At 42.9% G+C, this 20225-nt stretch overlaps 1 protein-coding gene across 1 annotated transcript in view; it reads left to right on the plus strand.

The window, feature by feature from the left end:
• FMNL3 (formin like 3) overlaps positions 1–20225 on the plus strand; it is a 1635345-nt gene that overhangs the window by 1040957 nt on the left and 574163 nt on the right. The window contains exon 13 of the mRNA XM_044082195.1: positions 10265–10541. Within this exon, the coding sequence (XP_043938130.1) occupies positions 10265–10541 (277 nt within the window). The remainder of the gene's footprint in view (positions 1–10264; positions 10542–20225) is intronic.

The raw sequence follows: 20225 nt of genomic DNA on the forward strand, positions 1-20225 counted from the left end.
AAGGCCTTTCAAAAAAAACAAAAACGCCGCTTCCTCAGACAAACAGTTACTTACTGAGTAACAGAGATTTAAATATAGTGTATCCTGTTCTCAGCCAATCAAAAACAACTTAGTCATTGAAACATATACGCATTTCCTCTTTCTAAAATAAAAACATTTTCTTTCCCAAGAATGCGTTGCACTAATTTTTATATATTTTCTACATATGTTAAGTATTTATTTATTTATATTGTCTGCAGTTGATATGTTAGTTGTTTATGTAATTAGAGGAAATGCCTTTATCATTACCCATGTGGACTACACAGCATACTTACGAAGTTTTCAGTGTCTTTGGAGATTCTTTTGGAATTTGGACACCTTCATCTTGTTCATATTGCTCTGCTTCACTTTCAGCCTTTTACAGCTTCATGGACTAGATTCTTATTATACTTTTGGCTGAGAGAGTTTACCGCAGTGGTGGTTTTGTTTTGAATCTGACATTAAGCAAACTCTGTTTTGGCCATATTTCATCGCTTATCGTGTACATTTCCCACAGTTTTTCATCATGTTTGTGGATCACTAACACTGTGCCACTCTAGCACTGTCTGGATAGTGGAATAGCTATTTGTTGATAGGTGTTTCTCCCATCAGACTTTGATTGCTGTTGCCACATTCCAGAAAAAAATCCCCCCCCCCCCCCCTGGTTTTAGGGATTTCTGTTATTCTTCAAATCGACTGTAATATGCTGTTGTCTTTTGAGTTTTACTGGCATTTCCTTTCAGCATTCTTCTTACCTTTCCAACAGTATTAACTTCCTTCAGGCCATTTGCTTGAAGTTGTAAGCTCTGTGTCAGTGACTTACATTCAAGGGACTCTGTTGCCAAACTACTGCTTAGTAGCTTGTTGTAAACTGTCCACATTCCTCAGATAGTAAACTATGAATAAGTGGTCATTACCTCTTCTTAAGAGTTTTCCTTGCTATTACTACAAAGAACAGTACTAAGTTTGAGTTATTGCTTTGATTATCTCCTGCTGCTGCTAGGTTTACTTCTATTCTGAAATGCAGATTCTTAGCTATTGATGTAAGGAGTTGTCTTTTTCCTCCTAGTTCATTTTAGCCCCATGTCTGCTGACCATCAAATCATTTATCAGGCTCAGCCCATTTGTTCCTCAGTAAGATGGGCATATGCCTTGATGTTCTTCATGTTTCACTGTTGCAGTCATCACCTGTGGGTTATCCCTGCTGTGGTAGCCCTCTGCCACCCCAAATACTAGAGTCCATGTTTTTGTGTCGGCCGCTGTCATTTGTTGACTGACATCAGATCAGTGCTATAAAGCAAGGCAGCCGATGCCATTACATCAGTCTTTTTTGCTGTGGAGCCCGTAGCAGAAGCAGTTTGCAAGTGTAACAGTCGGTCACTACCAGAGCTCGAATTACAGCTGAAAACGTCTAGAGCTAAGTACCCCGTTAGGGATCCTTTTTTCTTGCCCTAACAGATGTCAGAAAAAGTTAACTATTGTCTCGCCTGTGGAAAGCAGATCCCGCACCGAGACTTCCATTCATACTGCATCACTTGTTTAGCCCCAGACCACAATGTCCCCCGTTGCCAGTTTTGTGCCCTCTTTAACACGAGAACTATTCATTATAGAGCTCTTATTTTAGACTGGTATTTTAGTCTTCCGTCTTCGCATTCCGAAATGGCGTCAGTCAGCCAGCAATCTGTAAACATTCTGAAAAAACGTAGAGATAAAGATAGACACAGACCACACAAGGCTAAGCCTTCCAACGACACTACCAGTAAACAAGTCGACAGTTGTCCGGAATTCAGTGAGGCGCTTTCGCAGCCCCTGATGCCCAGTACGATATCTATGCAGGCCTCTACCGAGCCCCTATCAGAGTCCGGTATGCAGCAGAAATCTTCCTAGTCTTCCAAGCCTTTGGTTGTCTCTGCCTCAGTTGGGTCCGGAGCCGTGACTTAGGCACCGGCTTCCGAGGAGCCCATTCGCACAACTGATTCTAGTCAAAAAACAACGTCTTCTCATCCGACTACCGTTTCTGTCAGACCGATGGATACTCTTAGGCCTAGAAGCCAGGCCACTCCTAGAAAATCTACTTCTAGTCACCATCTTACTCCTGTTCCACCACCCCAAGCCCAAATCCTTAAGATGGCGGAGGATCTTATCTCCCTTATCAGGGTTAGTCAGGCCACAACTTCTAAAAGGAAAAGACACCCTTCTCTTGAAATAATGACATAACAGGATTCTGAGGAATCTGATTATTCAGATTTTGAAGAGGAACAACCTCTTACTGCTTATGAAGATTCAGATGCAGAGGAATCAATTCCTTCTGCCTCTCCACCAGAAGACCTTTCCTTTGGGTAAATCCTTCACACCCTTAGGGAGCATTTCCACTGGGAATATCAGGACTTCCCTCAGTCTAAGAAAAGACCTGCCCCAGCACAGACCCCTGGCCCATCCCCCCATCTTAGAAGTAGTGGATGATGTTTTCCATGAATCCAGCTTAGCCCCTGATGTCCTCCCACCTACTCCCAGTAAACCTGACTGGTGTTGCAGAGTACCGGATTCTCACAAATACCTGTACAGAAATCCTGCTGCAGACCCAGAGATCATTACACAGGGGACCTAAAGTAGCTAAGGCTAGTTCTACAAAGAATCCTATTCCTTCTGACAAGGAATTCAGAGCTCTGGACAGATGGGGTAAAAAAGTATACACCTCTGCACCCTTGGCTATCAGAGCACTCAACTGTTAGTCCTGTATGTTAAAGTATCAACAACACACTTTGGAACTATTAAAGCAAAAGATTTCTACCTTTCCTGACTGTGCTAATTCAAAAGAGTTAGCAGATTTACTGGACTCTACTTGTGAAGTGGCCAAACACTCTTGCACTGTGGATATGACGCACTAGAACTTCAAGCAGGGCAGCAGTGTCAGGATCAGTCATTAGGAGACCTGCATGGTTGAAGGAACAACCTCTCCCTGATCATGTCAAGTCTAAATTAATTGATGCACCCTTGGATAAGGACCGCTTGTTTGGAGTAAAAGCAGAAGAGGTGCTTAAAAAGATGGAAGACAAAGCAAAATCGATGCAAACAGTAAACTATTTCTTTCAAGTTCAACCTCCTAGGTTCAGCAGGAATTTCCCCTCTACGCACTGGTCCTTTCCTGCGCCTAGCAGATAGGGGCAAGGTAAGCCCTGCAGGGACAGACCACCCAGACCACTATCCCAGGGACAGTAGAGAACCAAAGAGTGGACCACTTCCGTCCCAAAGGCAGGGAGTTCTAAGCCATCTTTCTATGGAAAAAACTCTCAATGACTCCCTCTCCCCCTCTGCCCTCCTTTCACTCACCAAAAGCTAGGAGGAAGGCTTTCCTTCTGCAAAGTAAATTGACTTTCTGTAACAAAAGCCCAATGGGCCTTTAAGATAATTTTTCAGGGATACAAATTCTCTTTCAACGAACTCCCAATTTCAAGAGGGTACCCAAACTTACCTCCAAATCAGTGGGCAGAGGCATTTAAACAAGTCCAAACTCTCATATCACAGGGGGCAGTAGAATCTGTTCCCACAGATCAAACAGCCAAAGGCTTTTATTCCAGACTATTCCTTGTTCCCAGAAAAGAGGGCACTTGACGCCCCATCCTGGATCTATCCATTCTGAACACCTCACTGGTGGTCCCCAAATTCAAAATGCTAACTTTGCAGCAGCTGCTGCCTATGCTGACAAAAAATGCCTGGTTAGTAACCCTAGACCTAAAAGATGCCTACCTCCACATCCCCATAAGGGAATCCTGCAGGAAATACCTGTGCTTCAGAGCAGGCTCACAACACTTTCATTTCTCTGCGCTACCCTTTGGCTTATCTACTGCTCCCAGGGTATTCACCAAATGCTTAGCCCCGGACATAGCATTTAGCAGACAGAGAAATATTCAGATTTACTCTTATCTGGACCACTGCTTCATTCAGGCAGAGTGCAAAGAAAAGCTACTTCAGGACTTCCTCCATCAACGAAAATAAATCAAAGCAAACACCCTCCAGGAGGATCATTTTCTTGGCAGCACTGTTGGGCACATCATCCCAACTGGCCTTCCTATCCCCAAAAGCAGAGCTTCCTGCCTCTACTTTACCCAGCTGGCTTCCAGAAGTCACCTCATAGCGAATGAAGTTCCTGCAAGCCTTGGGGTACATGGCATCTTGGATCCTTCTGGTTCCTCTGGCCAGGCTTCACATGAGGAAACTTCAGTGGTATCTAAAGAACCTTTGGTGTCGGCACTCTCAGCCTCTAGAGACCTCTCTCCCTCTGATCCCCTGTATAAGGGTCGAGTTTCTCTGGTAGGCAGGGGCCTGTGCCAAGAACTTCAGAATACACCGTGAAACACTCAGAGAAAGAACACAGAAGTGGCATTAATCCATCTTTATTCAGTCTGTCCTGGTACCTCAGCTGTTCGCCTTCAATGGAACACATTCAAACATTTTCAGTGTTCTTTTATATATGCATCAATCAATCAATTAAACAATTAATTATTTCAAACATTTTTAACTCATTCAACACTGAAACATTTTTTTACAAAAACTTCAAATATAATATTCTTTTTCCTTTTTCCTTTGTTAATCATTTTAAAGAATAAATTATTTCATTTTAAACAAAATTTCTTATATATATGTGTTACAAAAATACAAACATAGAATAAATACTCTTATATTCAAAATTACAATATTAATAAATATCAATTTTGTAAATTCCTTTCACTTGGAAATGCAATGTGATGCCCTATAAATCACTTTTTACTGAATTTAATTCAAACATTACAAAATTTCTTATACTTGATATTAAATTCACATTTCTTAACAAATACTTTATATTTTCAAAATTGTGACTACAATAAATTTCATTAACTTTCCAAATTCATTCCCCTAGGAAATAGTGTGATACCCTATAATCATTCTCTGTTCAAGCTTGTTCAAAGCTGCTTTAAAATTCCCTTTACACAAATGGGGCCTGGCAAGTGCACTAAATCTAAAGCTGTCATTTTTACCATCATGTATGCTACAAAAATGTGTAGCTACAGGGCTTTCCAAATTGCCCCTCCTTATATCACCCAAATGCTCCAGAATGCGAATCTTAATCTTCCTGGTGGTTTGACCAATGTACCACATAGGTGGAACACAGTCACATCCTAAAATATATACTATACCAGATGACCTACAATCAAATCTCTCAAAAGCAACGTATTTTTTTCCATTTATTTTCATTCCATGCATATTTTTAGTTTTGTCACAAACAGAACAATTACCACAACTATACATCCCAATATTACTATCTACCATAACTTCCAGTTTTCTATTCATAATTTCTTTTAAATTGGGATACCTTTTATAAGAAAAAGTAATATGCTTGGGAAAAAGGTGACCAATTGCTGGATCTTCACACACCACATGCCACAAACCCCTAATAATTTTTTCCATAATGATGGAAAAATTAGAATACCTAGACACAAAAAATATTCTATTCAAATCTGAAAAAGTTTCAGAATAATGTACATTCTCATGCCTACACATCCTAAATGTCTTATCTTTACACAACTTACATTTTATAGCTTGAAGTTTGTCATGATCATAACCACGAGATGTTAATCTATCCAAAATTCCATCACACACTTCCTCCCAAAGTTTTTTATCTGAAGTGTTTCTCAAATTCCTTTTAAATTCCCCTTCTGGTAAAGCCTTAATCAAATGTAAAGGGTGCATGCTGCTAGCATGCAAAAAGTTATTAACCGATGTAGGTTTCCTAAAAGTTCTATATTGGACCAAGCTATTCATTCCTACATAAAACTCTACATCAAGAAAAGGAATTTTTAATTCAGATATATGTGCTACAAATTTTAAACCATGATGGTTATTGTTCAAATCCAACAAAAACTGATCAAACAAAATAGTATCACCCTTACACACAAAAATTAAGTCATCTATGTAACGTTTAAAAAAAACAACATTATTAACAAAAAATGTGTTTTGAAACATAAATTCCTTCTCAAATTCCCCCATGTAAATCACTGCATAACTAGGCGCAAAAGCCTGTGCCAAGAACAAGGGTCTTCCCTTCATCCTCTGCCCAGACAGGCAGACCATCACCACCGACGCCTCAGACATTGTTTGGGGCACTCAACTAGCAGGCAGGTACACCCTAGGCCTTTGTGATGCTCAGCAACTTCCCTTGCACATCAACAAGAAGGAAATGATAGCAGTACAAAAGTTTCTGATAGCCTTCAAACCCCATCTCAGGCCAGGGGTTCTCCTTATCAAAACAGAACACCACTATAATGTGGTACATCAACAAACAGGGAGGGACCCAGTCTTACCCTCTGTGTAGGCTAGCCATGAACATCTGGCTGACAGCCTCCTCCATGGGATTACACCTAATAGCCCAAGACCTACCACGGATCAACAACTCCTTGGCAGGCCACTTAAGCAGAAACTTACTGGACCCCCACAAATGGCAGCTCCACAGAAAAAATCTTTTTGCAAGTCCCTCAGGAGTGGGGAACTGTGGAAGTGGATCTGTTTGCTTTGCACCTCAACCACCAGTTAAAATAAATTCTGTAACGGAGTATCACCACCTAGCGTGGAAGGTGGATGCCTTGACCTTCCCCTGGAACAACCTCTTTCTGTACGCATTCCCTCCTCTGCTTCTTATTCCCAAGGGGGGGGGGAATGCTGCACCCAGACTTGCAGACTCTCAAACTGTCAGCATGGCTTATACTCTAAAAGCAAACAAGGGGCCCCCTGTTAAGCGAACAGGTCCTAGACATTATCTTAGAGGCCTGAAGGCCCAGCACCTGAAAATCTTATGCAGGGAAATGGAAAAGATTCTGCTCCTGGAGCCAATCCAGAGGGGGCAGTTCCTCACAACATTCCATCCCTCTTATCCTGGACTATCTAGCAGAGTTGCTCAATAGTGGTCTCTCCTTCTCTTCTATTAAAATCCACGCCTCAGCCATCTCAGTTAATTTCGATACAGACCTGCCCCTGTTCTCAAATTCTTTGATTAAACAATTCCTCAGAAGGGTTTCTAATATCAGACTTCCCAGAAGGCCACCCACGCCAGCCTGGGACCTGAATCATGTTTTGGAAAAACTAACTTTACCACCCTTCGAACATGCTGCTTCAGCAGAACTGAAATGCCTCTCCTGGAAGACTGCTTTCCTACTAGCTATCACCTCAGCCAGAGGGGTTTCAGAACTTTAGGCACTGATGGCCATTGAGCCCTTCATCATTTTCCATGCAGACAGAGTCTGCCTGAGGACTAACCCCTCCATTATGCCCAAGTTGGTATCTAATGTCATCCTTAACCAGGCCATTTATCTGCCCACCTTCTTCCCTAACCCTCAAAACAAGGGGGAAATAATTCTTCACTCACTAGACATGCACAGACAGCTCAGATGCTACCTGGACTCTACTAAACCTTTCAAGAAAATGGACTAACTTCTTGTCAGCTTTGCCCCAGGGACAGAGGGGAAGCCCATTTCCAAGCGACCATTTTCAAATAGATATCACACTGCATCCATTTCTGCTACAGATTACATGGGAAACCATCCCCTAAGTATATTCGTACCCATTCCACTAGGGCAGCCTCCACTTCCACAGCATTCCTCAGAGGAGTTCCCACCAGGGATATCTTGGAAGCTGCCACCCGGACTTCTTTCCATACCTTTACTAAGCATTACCACCTACCTCTTTTCTCTAAGGCTAGGGCAGGGTTTGCCTCTGCCATTCTGCAGGGCATGCTGACTCAGGCCTAGATCTCTTACTAATCCTACCACCCCTCTCCTCAGCTTTGGGAATCTTCCCACAGGTGCTAACTGAAACAGTGAAACACGAAGAACATAGTACAGTTGTGTACACTTAGCATAAATGTAGATGTTCAAGTGTATTCACTGTTGAAGTCCAGGTTTCCCTCTCACCTTTCCCCTTATACCCTCTTTCCTTAGGGAGACATAAGCTTCTTATGGTGGCTTTTTGCCACCAGGACCACTTTACCATATTTCCTTGGGCTTCTGACTGGTTAGGGCAAGAAAAACTGATGTAATGGCATCAGCTGCCTTGCTTTATAGCACTGACAACCTGACATCAGTCCACAAGCGACAGCAGCCAATGCACAAAAACATTGACTCTGGTATTCGGGCTGGCCGAGGGTTACCACAGCAGGGAATTAACCCACAGGTGATGACTGTAACAGTGAGTACACCCCAACATCTACATTTACGGCAAGTGTACACAATTGTACTTTCTGTACAGAGCTGACGACCCTTACCAGCATCTATGCAAATGGGGGTGTTTTCTGACCTAACACTATGCCCTGCTGGTGTTGTGAGAACCTGCATCAGAGCTGAGACCAGCTATGCTGTAATCCCCATGCATATGCACTCCTTCACATGTGGAGGCAAAGGGCTACTTTCAACAGCTTGGATGGTCACATTCCATGACCTTCTTGCACTGTCTGTTGATATGGGCAAAGCCTCTTTTCTGACCTGTAGGGGAACTCCCCCCCCCCCCCCCAATTGATGGTTGTAGCCATCATCCCCTGCAAGCTCCATCACATGCATGAGTCTCTACTTGAATTCAGGTCACCTGGGTTGTAGTCAGGAATTCCTCTATGCCATGGAGCCTGGTTTATTGTTTTGCGGAATCTTCTTTTTATATTGTGTAATGTCTAGCATAATTTCAGCTAGTTTTAGCATCTTTCTTATTTAGAATTCCAGTGATATTCATTTGTCCTTTCAAAATAAATTAGAGGCAGAGTAACATGTTGAGAGGTTTTCAACATTAACAAACTGCTCTTGATCATAATGTGCATCTCAATGATGACAAACAGTAAAGTCCTGTTTTTTAAAACTAAACTGAGATAAAATCTCTTTGTGGGATGTTATCATCTGTTATGGCTTTATCTTAAAATCTTTGAGCATTTGTAATTACCAAGCAGACCTTTGCATATGGGTTGCCATATACAGTGCTGTTTATCACCAAAAGTACTAACAGGCTTTGGGCCAGTGCTGTGACTGGATACTCCATCAAAGAGGTGGCTGGTTTTGTGCATATTTCAGATTTGTCTATAGCATGGTATGTATCGCAGTCACATGGCCCTCAGTGCATAACGTCATTAGAAATTAGTAGTTTCGATCTGCATTTCAGGAAGACTGCATATTTTAGAAAGGCTGCCTTTTTGGGCTTTGTCTCTACACAGATGTTCCATGCTCTGCAAAAGGATCCTCAACATGATATTGGGAGGGTGGCCTAATGATTAAGGTGTTTGCCTTACAAGCACAAGGTGCAGGGTTTGAGTCTCACAAGGGATAATTGGCTAGGCTTAAAATGGCTCACAAGGGCAGTTAGCCTAGTACTAACCTATGAACCTATGATAAAGGTAATAGATGGAAGAGTACTCTGAGTACCCGTTGATCTTTGAAAGATCCCACTGCAGATGTTACCTTTCTCTTCTGCTCCCTGTGCTATGGAAGCTCCAGATGCTGCATTTTTGTAGCATTTAAGACTTCTTGTGGTAGAAAAACTCAAGTTTATATTTTTATATGCGTATTAGTATTCTTTCAAGCAGGTTTAACCCATGTTTGAGTGGGGTAAAATCTGGAGATCTAGGGGACTATGCTTATAGATCGAAACATGAATACAGTGCATAGGCAAGGCAATAGCAGTCTACACACCTGCAAGTGGTGCTTAAGATGTTTAAGTCACTTAAGAGCATAGTCAGGTGTTCCACCCACTGTAAAGTACCATTTTGAAGATCAGCTGATAAGGTGATTACTCACATTTCTATCATTTAATTCTGTCTGTTTTTTTTAAAGCAGGGCTTATTTTCTCATTGGGTTTACCTACTTAATCTTAAATGCATTTTATTTGATCTTCCCTCCAATATTGTGCTAGTTTGTTTCCCTTTCCTCTCCCATGGCACAGTAGAGATGACAAGTAATCCTTTCTGTCTAGGTGCCACTGCACTCCCTTACTGTCACTTGAATAAAAACTGTTAGCTGGGAACTGGCACTGCCATTAAGTTCCTTTTTTTTTTTTGAACTTAAGTGAAGAGCCACTGAGAGAAAGAAGCATGAGGATAATCTGCAGCTGTCATAGATGCACACTTGCATGTTATAACTGTACTGGAATGCTCGTGTAATTTTAAAATGGATGATAATCAGACACTTAAAGTAGTTAACTTTTTAGACAATAGTTAAGCTTTGTAGTTTTGCTGTTTTCACAGGAGACCTATGAGAGTGCAACCTCTCAAGTGCATATTTTGCGTAAAATCATCAAAGAGAAGGAGGAGGCATTCCAGCGACAATGCACTTTAACGAATCACGTACACAAACTGGAAGAAAACATAGGTGTTCCTCTTCCAACAGTAGTCACCGGGGAAGCAGTTATTGTACCTGGAGTGCTCCCCAGTGTAGATGATATTCTGACAGCAGAAATGGGCAAGACTCCGTCTCCTAAGGAACCTCTACCCCCTCCACCACCACCTGCCCCTCCTCTACCAGGTACTCTTGATGTTGAAGTTAATATTATTACCTTTATATAAGCAGTGCTATTTTATCAGTTCTAGTAGTAATACTTAAATTTATTTTAATGCTTGTTTTGTGCATTTATGTGAGAGAATACTTTGTAGAGTGAATGTGTGTAAAATGTACTGGTAATTGGAAAATGTAACATGGTTTCTATGTTTTAGGATGCGTAGCTGTTCATATTTGCCATCTGAAGAGTGCAGGTGCCCATTTAGGGACATGGTTTAGTAACTATTTAACTGATTATAGTTTTGTAATCGTTTCTAGGAGTCTCTCTGTAGAAACTTAATGAATTTTCAGGTTTTATTTCATTAAGACTCAAATCATAAACGTATGTAGACCTCAGAATGTTTTAGACACACAAAAGATCATACATAAAAACATCCCTAAAATGCAGATGAAAGTATTTTTGCCGGTGGAGGGGTACACTCCCTGATACTGCTAAAATGCGGGACTTTGCCCCACACCCTTGGCCTCTAAATATACTTAGAAATCATGCATCCTCAGAATTAAAAGAAAAAATACTTTAGAGAAGCACTCCTTTTCTTTGTGTCCCCCAACTTCAGAGTCAGCATTAAAATAAAAAAAAAAAAAAAAAAAAACTTTTTTGATTAAGCAGGATCCGGCAAAATCAATTAACAGTACAGTGCTTCACAAAACCATTCTTTGCTCTTTGTCTTGACAAATTGAGATTTGAGAAAATTTATTTCTCAGGTTACTTCGTATTTTTTGTGATTTTTCTGTAATTTATTTTCTTCAGCTATGTTAACATCTGAGAATTGAGACTGTCCAAGTTGACTCTAGCCTCAGTTGTCCTCCATTTTTGTAGGCTAAGACATATTTTATGTGAAGGCTATTGTGTTTTTCAGTTTACAGAGAGCAGTATGTGGGACACAATCTTTCATCATTGTTATACTTAGTCCCATTGTTATATTAACTTTTGAGCTTTTGCAGTGGGGTGCATGTAGTCCTCCTCTTGGCATATCTGTGCCCTTACCCATTGTACAGAAAGGTGTATGATTGCCATGGATTTATGATTCTTTTTAACAGATTACACAGTTGAGATCACCAAACCATGATGTTAGCTATTGCTCCAGGTGCCAGTAAACTGAGGTTAGAGGCCTTCATCATCGCTGCATTTGGCAGTGTGGTGAAGAGTATGTTTTTCGGGGATCACCTTGGAGCCTCTCTTTCAAACCAAGGTAAAGGACCCAGAATCCATGTTTGCTTTTTTCATTAAGGGCGCCATACCTGTAGTGGTCTTTTGTCTCATTACTTGTGAGACATATCCCTTTAGTGAGAGGTTGAAAGTTTGCTTGTTTACAGGTGACCAAAGACAGTATCTACAACCTGTGACATTCACTCTTTGGAGAAAGATGCTTGTGATGGGTACCCCCCAAGAGCATGTAGACCTTGGACAGTTTTGTCAGGGAGGGGGCCTCAAGTCTCTGATAATCACATGTAGACCAGAACATAAAAGCAGCAGGTGAATTTTTTCTTCCCAACCTGCTGTCTCCTTCAGAGATGTAGTTTTCACTGACAGAGGTCAATTCCCACAGGTCTTACCCCCTGTCCATGCCCCCCTCATCTTTACCTATTACCATGCTTGATTTTACAAACGTTTTTAACTCTTGATGGAAGATCACTACTTAGGTGTGGAACAGGACTGTATAGCAGTTCAACTTGATGTTAGCATCAGATGCAGTGCTGGCCTCTCATAACATGTCTCTCAGTTGTATACTAAAGCCTTAAACTCTACAACTGTGAGCTGTTTCCTCAGAGACTACTGTTCTGAGCCCTTCTTCCTTCACCCTCAAAATTGTTAGCTTTGGCTGGGTTCTGGAAGGGTTGAGACATTCAGGGAAAAATTAGTCATTCTCTTCTGACTGTTGCTTATGATGATCATATCTTGGGATAGGCTGTCTTCAGGCCACATTTGTATTTCCTTACCTTTTTCCCTTCACTCAAAAAATTTGAGTGAATGTTTAAAAAGAGTGTATAGTGCCACATAATGTTATGTCTGGAAGTAGTGCTTAAGGATACTATTTTTTGCAGTTTGGAGGCACCCTGATATGTGCTCCTCAGCACCTAAGAAGCAAGCCATCAGTGTAGACCCTCTCCCAAGTTGTTTTGTCAACTAGGCATATGGAGTCTGTCATCTTGTGTTATTGAATGAGCATTCTGCTTCAGCATAGATGCTCACAACATGTTCCCTAGGTAGGTGCATGCACACCCACTATAAAGGCTATTACTTATTAGTAGCTTGGTGAGCATAACATCTGCTCCCAGACCACATGTTAATATCCTAGCCCCTCCTTTGAGGGAACAGATGGCACAAAAAGCCGGCTCCACTCCACTCTTCCCTCAGGATAGGCATGTCCATCCCTCCCCTGCCATCACTGTTAATTTCCCCATCTGTCGTCACTTGGTTTATAGTCAGGGCTTTATCCTTCAACACTGCTGGTGCTGGTCAAAAGTCATGGGTAGATTTGGTAGGAATATTTACTCCTTATTAAAATACTAAAACACATAAGTGTTTCACTGCAAAGATAAAGTTTGTCTCCAGAGTAGAGTTCAAAGGCATTTTATTTCTATAAAGATTTGCAAACTACCCAAAGCCAAGTTCAAAAGAAAGTTATACAATTAATCTAGTCCCTTGAAGTCAGTGGTCACACTGACTACTGTGACAAAAACACACTGGAAAAAAATGAAAAACCGAATATATGGAGTTCTGGTTTGTGTGATATGTAAAATGTTTTGCAGTATAGGGTTAGGGAGCTCTATTTGTGGCTTGTAGCTTAAATACTCATCATAAAACTAGTTTCCCAAACTGTAAGTGGACACCCTTTTGCTACTGTGCCAAGCCAATGTTGCTGGATATTCAGTGCTCACAATTTCCATCTAAGTAGTGGCTTTAGTTGACCAGTCATTTCTGCAGTGCTACAGAATGCAACATTTTCACTGAGTACCATTTTCAGACAATAAAAAGTCCCACATTTGCAGGTTGTTGTACGAAGTCTGATGGTATACTTTTATGGTCAGGAATGAGAAGGTCCATCCTTGTCAAGAGCAGGAGTAATGGTTGGGATCAGGCAGCTTGGGAACTCTCCCAGGCTACTAACAGCTTCCCTTTTACTGACAGTTTAGACGTTCCTGTCATGGTTTCCTTTAACATGAGTTGAAGCAAGTCATCTCTGGGAAATGCCCTCAGGTTGATTGGTAAAGTTAATCCTTTTCTGTGGAAATATTTGCCCATTTTCATCTTTTCCCTAACACTGCATTTGGTCAGTGTTTCAAGTCTAATAATAGACAATTCCACCGTAGGTGTGGAACAATGCTGTAAAGAAGTGCTTTGCCTTATGCTTACCCTTCCATAAGCCCTAAAGACATATTTTCACTTCACCATTTTCTTGGACCATACTTTCTTGTCGCTGTGCAAAATTTCCACTTCAAAACAAAAGATTACTATGTTTTGCTCAATTTCAGCTGTTTACTTTTGATTTTATTTTTCTGGCTTGTATTTTCTCTGCTGCTGTTATGGATAGCAAGCTATTTAAAACATACAACTGTGACAGAAAGGTACTACTCCAGACCTTTCAGAATGCCACCTGATTCTCAAGCAAAGGGGAGGGGGTTATCAGAGTTATTGTTAAAGAAGGGTGTATTTCAATAAGTCAGAATCCAGGGATAATCCACCCAGGCAGCTACTTCTCAATTGATCTTTCCTGCGTAGCCCCAGTCAGACTCCCTCCCAGGATTGGTTAAGTTGACTCTGGTGATTTTGAAGAGCAAGAGATGTTGGACTGTAGGTTACAGCTATCCTGTTGGTCACACCTTTTTCATTCCCTCTAGATTTTGACAAGGAAAGTGATGACTTAGCCTCTGACTCTCTGCAAGAGGGAATGTAATTTGGAGACACCCTCTAAAGTCATGAGAGAACATGTGAAGTGTCAGCCTGAGGAAGCCTCTTACAGAAGAGCTGTTTAGATGATCTGGGTCTAGGGTCCCTAAGCCAGTAGCTATCCCTTCTTCTAGGAAGCCCTTATGAATGTTTTTTCAAACATCATCCTTGGAGCCGGATTCCCAGTACATGACTACTAACACCTTCCCTTTTACTGACAGTCAGAGTCCTGACTGGTTGTACTGGGTTCAGGAATCTCATAGCTTATGTAATAGAACCCAGCACACAAACGTACAAGGGAGGTACATTATTTCCAGGCTGAAAGACTTTCCCAATGACAAGAAAAGCAGAGTGCTAAACTGATTTGCAGAAAAATGTTATACCTAAGCAACCTTGGCTTTCAAGTTTGTCATTATTCAGACTCGCATTCTGAACTATTAGGAGCATATCATTCAACTCATGGAAAGATCTAGGATAGTTAGAGTGCAGAATGAAACCTGTAGACAAATATGATTGACGAAGTCCAGACTATTTACAGCTTGGAAAACATGCAGTGAAATATGGATATGTTGTAACTGCAGCAGGGCCAGTTATCGGGAGAAGCTGTCTGATATGGACACCATTGTTTGAGAATATGAATGGTAAACTCCATAATTCCCCCTTAGATAAGGAATCACTCTTTGCATTACATATCTAGAGTATATATTGAAACACTTTAGGGTAAAGTGAGCAGTATGGAGTCAGTCAAATGCATTTTTCACTCTTCCATCCACAAATCCAGTAGAAATTATTCCTTATCCACCAACGCAAGAGCCTTCCTACCAGAGACAGAGAAAATGCAAACAGCCAAAAGGTGGAAAGGCCACACACAAAAAAGAAATGGCTGCAAGATGGTAGAGGGAGATGTTCATGTTTCACTGTTGCAGTTATCACATTTGGGTTATCCCTGCCAGGGTAGCCCTCGGCCGACCTGAATACCAGAGGCTTAGTATTTCTGCGTTGGTTGCTGTCGCTTCAGGACTGACGTCAGGTCGTCAGTAGTATAAAATAAGGCAGCTGATGCCATTGCATCAGTCTTTCTTGACGTGGAGGCCGAAGCAGAAGCAGTTCGCATGAGTGCCGGTCGTCCGCTATCTGAATTTCATCTACTGAATTCAAGCTGAAGTCTTCTAAAGCTAAGTACCCCATTGGGGATCCTTTTTTCTTGCACTAATCAGTGTCAGAAAAAGTTAACAATTGTCTCGCCTGTGGAAAGCAAATACCGCACCGAGACTTTCATTCTTACTGCGTCACTTGCTTAGGGCCCAGACCATGACGTCCCCCGCTGTCACTTCTGTGCTTTGTTCAACTCCAGAACTATACGTCGGCGGGCCCTTATTGTAGCTAGTTATTTCTGCTTGCAGTCGTCGTCGGGCCCTTATTGTAGCTAGTTATTTTTGCTTACAGTCCTCAAACTCCGATATGGCTTTGGTAAGCTATCCGACAGCAGATCTACTGAAAAAAGTAAAGAAAAAGAGACAGACCGCACAGATTCAAACCTACCGACGATGGTCCCGTTAAGCTAGTCGTCAGTTCTCCGGTCTTCAGTGAGGTGCATTTGCAGCCCCATGATGGCTGCTTCTGTGGATTTGCAGGCTACTACCGAGACCTTTTTGGAGTATGGTATGCCACAAAACTCTTCTTTGACTAAGGATCCGGTGGTCATCTCTACCTTGGATGGGTCCGGAGCCGCTGAGTAGGCACCGACTTTCAAGGAAGGCCTTCACACGACCAATTCTTGACACAAACAAACGACTTCTTTCGCAACTACCATTCTTTCAAAAAATGAGTTTCTTAGGCCCAGGGTACGAACCACACCCAAGAAACTGACAACCCAATCTCAGGCACCTGCTTTCTTGCCTCAGTCTCTAATGCTTAAAATGGTGAAAGACCGTATCATGTTGATCAGAGGAAGCCAAGCTACCTCCTCCAAAATGAAAAGAGATCTGTCCCCTGTAGTTTTGTCTGACCCAGAGTCTGATGATTCTGATGCATCTGAATATGAAGACTTTGTAACCCCTCTCCACTTATGAGGATTCTGATGGAGAGGATCCCATTCCTTCAGCCTCTCCCCCAGAGGATTTTTCCTTTAGGGAAACCCTTCATATCTTAAGGGAGCATGCCCAATGGGAGTCAGGACTACCTTCAGTCTAAAAAGAGACTCAGGGAATTCTTAGATCTTCCACAGTACAGACCCTTGGCCATCCCCCCAGTCCTAGATGTTGTGGAGGATGTTTTCTTGGAATCCTGTTAACTCCTGACACCCTCCCTCCTGCACCCAGAAAACCAGATGGGTATTAGAGCCCCTGACTCACACAAATTTATTTTTAAAAATCCTACTGCTGACCCTGGGGTAATTTCTCAAGGGCCTAAAGGAATTAAAGCAACCTCTACTAAGAATCTCACCTCTTCAGATAGGGATTCCCGAGCACTAGACAGATGGGGTAAAAAAGTATACACCTCAGCTACTCTTGCTATCAGGGTATTAAATTGTCAGTTCCATATGCTAAAATTTCAGCAACATAGCCTGGAACTCCTCGAACAAAAAATGTCTTCCTTTCCTGCATGTGTAGAATCTAAAGAGTTAGAGTTAATGTATTCTGCAAGTCAGGTAACTAAACAGACCTTTCACTGCGGTTTTGATGCCCTAGAAGCTTCTTGCAAGGCAGCAGTCACTGGTTTGGTCCTTATAAGGCATGTATGGCTTAAGGAACAGACCTTGCCAGACCATGTAAAATCTAAAGTGCTGGATGCCCCCTTGCACAAAGACAACTTATTTGGCACTAAGGCAGAAGAGGTCTTAAACAAGATGCAAGAAAAAGCAAAATCTATGCAGACAGTTAAGGATTTCTTACAGGTCCAGCCACACAGTTCAGCAGGCATTGTCCCACCAAGCACTGGTCTTTCCTGCTCCCACCAGTCCAGTTCAGCCCAGACGCTGGGGGACCAGACCCCCCAGACAGCCACAGGGAATGCAGAGATCTAAGTAGTGGACTACCTCCCCTTCAAAACCTGGGAGTTCTAAGCCACCCCCTTATGGTAAGAACTCACAATGACTCACCGCTCCCACCCCCCCTGCCCACCTTCACCTACCCCTAGGAGGAAAATTCTCCTTTCACGCAAGCCCCTGGGTCACCATTACCAGTGACCATTGGGTTCTCAACATAGTGTCCCAGGGATACAAATTTTCTTTCCACACCCTTCCAACTCCAAAAGGGTTCCCAGATTTACCTCCAAACCAGTGGGCAGAAGTGCAAAATGCAAATCCAAGTCCTTTCCCTGCTCTCTGAGGGCAGTAGAGCACGTTCCTGCATAACAGAAAGGCCAAGGTTTCTACTCCAGACTTTTTCTGGTACCCAGAAAAGAGGGCACCTGGCACCCTATCCTCGATCTACCCATTCTAAACACCTTCCTGGTGATTCCAAAATTCTCACCCTCCAGCAGCTGCTACCCATGCTTTCCAAGGATGCTTGGCTAGCCACCCTAGACCTAAAAGAGGCCTACCTCCACATTCCTATCAGGGAATCATGCAGGAAATACCTCTGTTTCAGGGCAGGATCTCAGCACTTTCAGTTCTCTGTGCTTCCCTTTGGTTTATCTACTGCTCCCAGAGTTTTCACAAAATATCTAGCTCCAGCCATTGCCTTTTGCAGGCAAAGGAATGTCCAGATTTACCGATACTTAGACGACTGCCTAATTCAGACAGACAGCCAGGAAAAGCAGCCCAACCACCCTAATAACCTCACTAGGGTACACAATCAACAAAAATAAATCCAAACAGGTGCCCACCCAAAGGATTATATTCCTGGGAGCAAACCTGGACACAGCATCCCAGATAGCATTCCTTACAAGCCTACGTCTCTCAACTAGCCACCAGACCTCAGCCATCTGCAAGGAAAATCCTGCAAGTTCTGGGGTTCATGGCATCTTGCATACTACTCATTCCATATGCCAGACTGCATATGAGGAAACTTCAGTGGTACCTAAAAAGCCTTTGGTGTCAACACTCTCAAGACCTGGAAACTCTTATACCTATAATACCCTGCCTCAGAAAATATTTTCTTTGGTGGGCAACAGCATGCTCCCACAACAAGGGACTGCCTTTCTCAACCCTCCCCGCCGCCCACACCCTCACTACAGACAACATCGGACTATGCCTGGGGTGCATACCTGGATGGGCAGGTGCATACAGGGCCAATGGAGCCCACAGCAAATCTATCTGCTCATCAACCAAAAAGAGATGATGGCTGTTCAGCATGCCTTGATAGCTTTCAAGCCCCTTCTGTCCCCAGGGGATTTCCTGATCAAAACAGACACCACTGTGATGTACATAAGCAAGCAGGGAGGGACTCACTCCTACCCTCTATGCAGGCTGGCCATGACCCTTTGGCACACAGTCTCTGCCATGCAACTCCACCTGTCAGCACAATTCCTACCAGGTTCTCTAAACTCTCTGGCAGACCACTTAAGCAGAACTCTTCTGGTCCCACATGAGTGGCAGCTCAACAGAAGAACCTTCACCCTAATAACTCACAAATGGTGCACCCCGAAGGTCGACCTCTTTGCCTCCCACTCCAACCATCAGCTCAGCAAGTTCTGCATCAGGGAGCACCACTGCATGGCTTGGAAAGTGGATGCCCTGTCCTTTCACTTGGTCAATCTTTCTGTCTGTACCGTTCCTCCACTACCTCTCATCCCCAGGGTACTGCTCAAAATAAAGGAGGAAAAACCAAGGACAATTCTTATAGCTCCAGACTGGCCTTGCCAGCACTGGTACCCCTTGCTGTGTAGCCTGTCCCCACTGCCACCATGGCATCTTCCTCGGATTCCAAACCTCCTGACCCAGAGGGGAGGGGAATTCATGCATCCCCAATTGTAGACTCTCAGTTTGGCAGCTTGGCTTATTCCCTAACCCTAGATCAATCTGCCAACCTCAGCAAACAGATTCTAGATGTCATACGTGAGGGCAAATGCCCTAGCACTAGAAAGTCTTATGCTGACAAATGGAAAGGTTCAGCACCTGAATTCAGGCTAAGGGAAGCCAGTATGGCACAGCTCTCTCTCTCTCTCTCTCTCTCTCTCTCTCTCATCCTAGATTACTTAGCTGACCTGCTACACAGTGGCTGCACTTTTTCCTCTATTAAAATTCATGCCTCTGTTATCTCTGCACATGTTCCCGCTGAGCAGCTCCTCTTCTCACACCCTTTGATCAAACAGTTCCTAAGAGGGGCTAGCCACCTGAGGCCACCCAGAAGAGCACCAACCCTAGCTTGGGACCTTAACTTTGTGTTGGAAAAAGCAGCTCACTCTGCCCCCTTCGAACCAGCCTCTTCAGCAGACCTAAAATTTCTCTCCTGGAAGACAGCTTTCCTTCTGGCCATCACTTCAGCCAGAAGGGTCTCCGAGCTACAAGCACTCATGGCTGTGGAACCCTTCATTATCTTCCATACTGACAGGGTATCCCTCAGAATTAACCCATCCTTCATGCCTAAGGTGGTGTCCAGTGGCTCTCAACCAATCCATTAATTTGCCCACCTTTTTTCCTATTCCACAGAACAAGGGGGAAAGGATCCTGCACTCTCTAGATGTGTGCAGACAGCTCATATTATATCTAGACAGGACTAAATCCTTCAGAAAGTATGATCAGTTGTTGGTCAGCTTTGCTGCAGGGGCAGAGGTCAAAGCCATCTCCAAACAAACCATTTCCAAATGGATAGCAC

The sequence above is a fragment of the Protopterus annectens genome, chromosome 9.part0, assembly GCF_019279795.1.
Source record: "Protopterus annectens isolate FY-2018-M chromosome 9.part0, PAN1.0, whole genome shotgun sequence".
Lineage (NCBI taxonomy): Eukaryota > Metazoa > Chordata > Ceratodontiformes > Protopteridae > Protopterus > Protopterus annectens.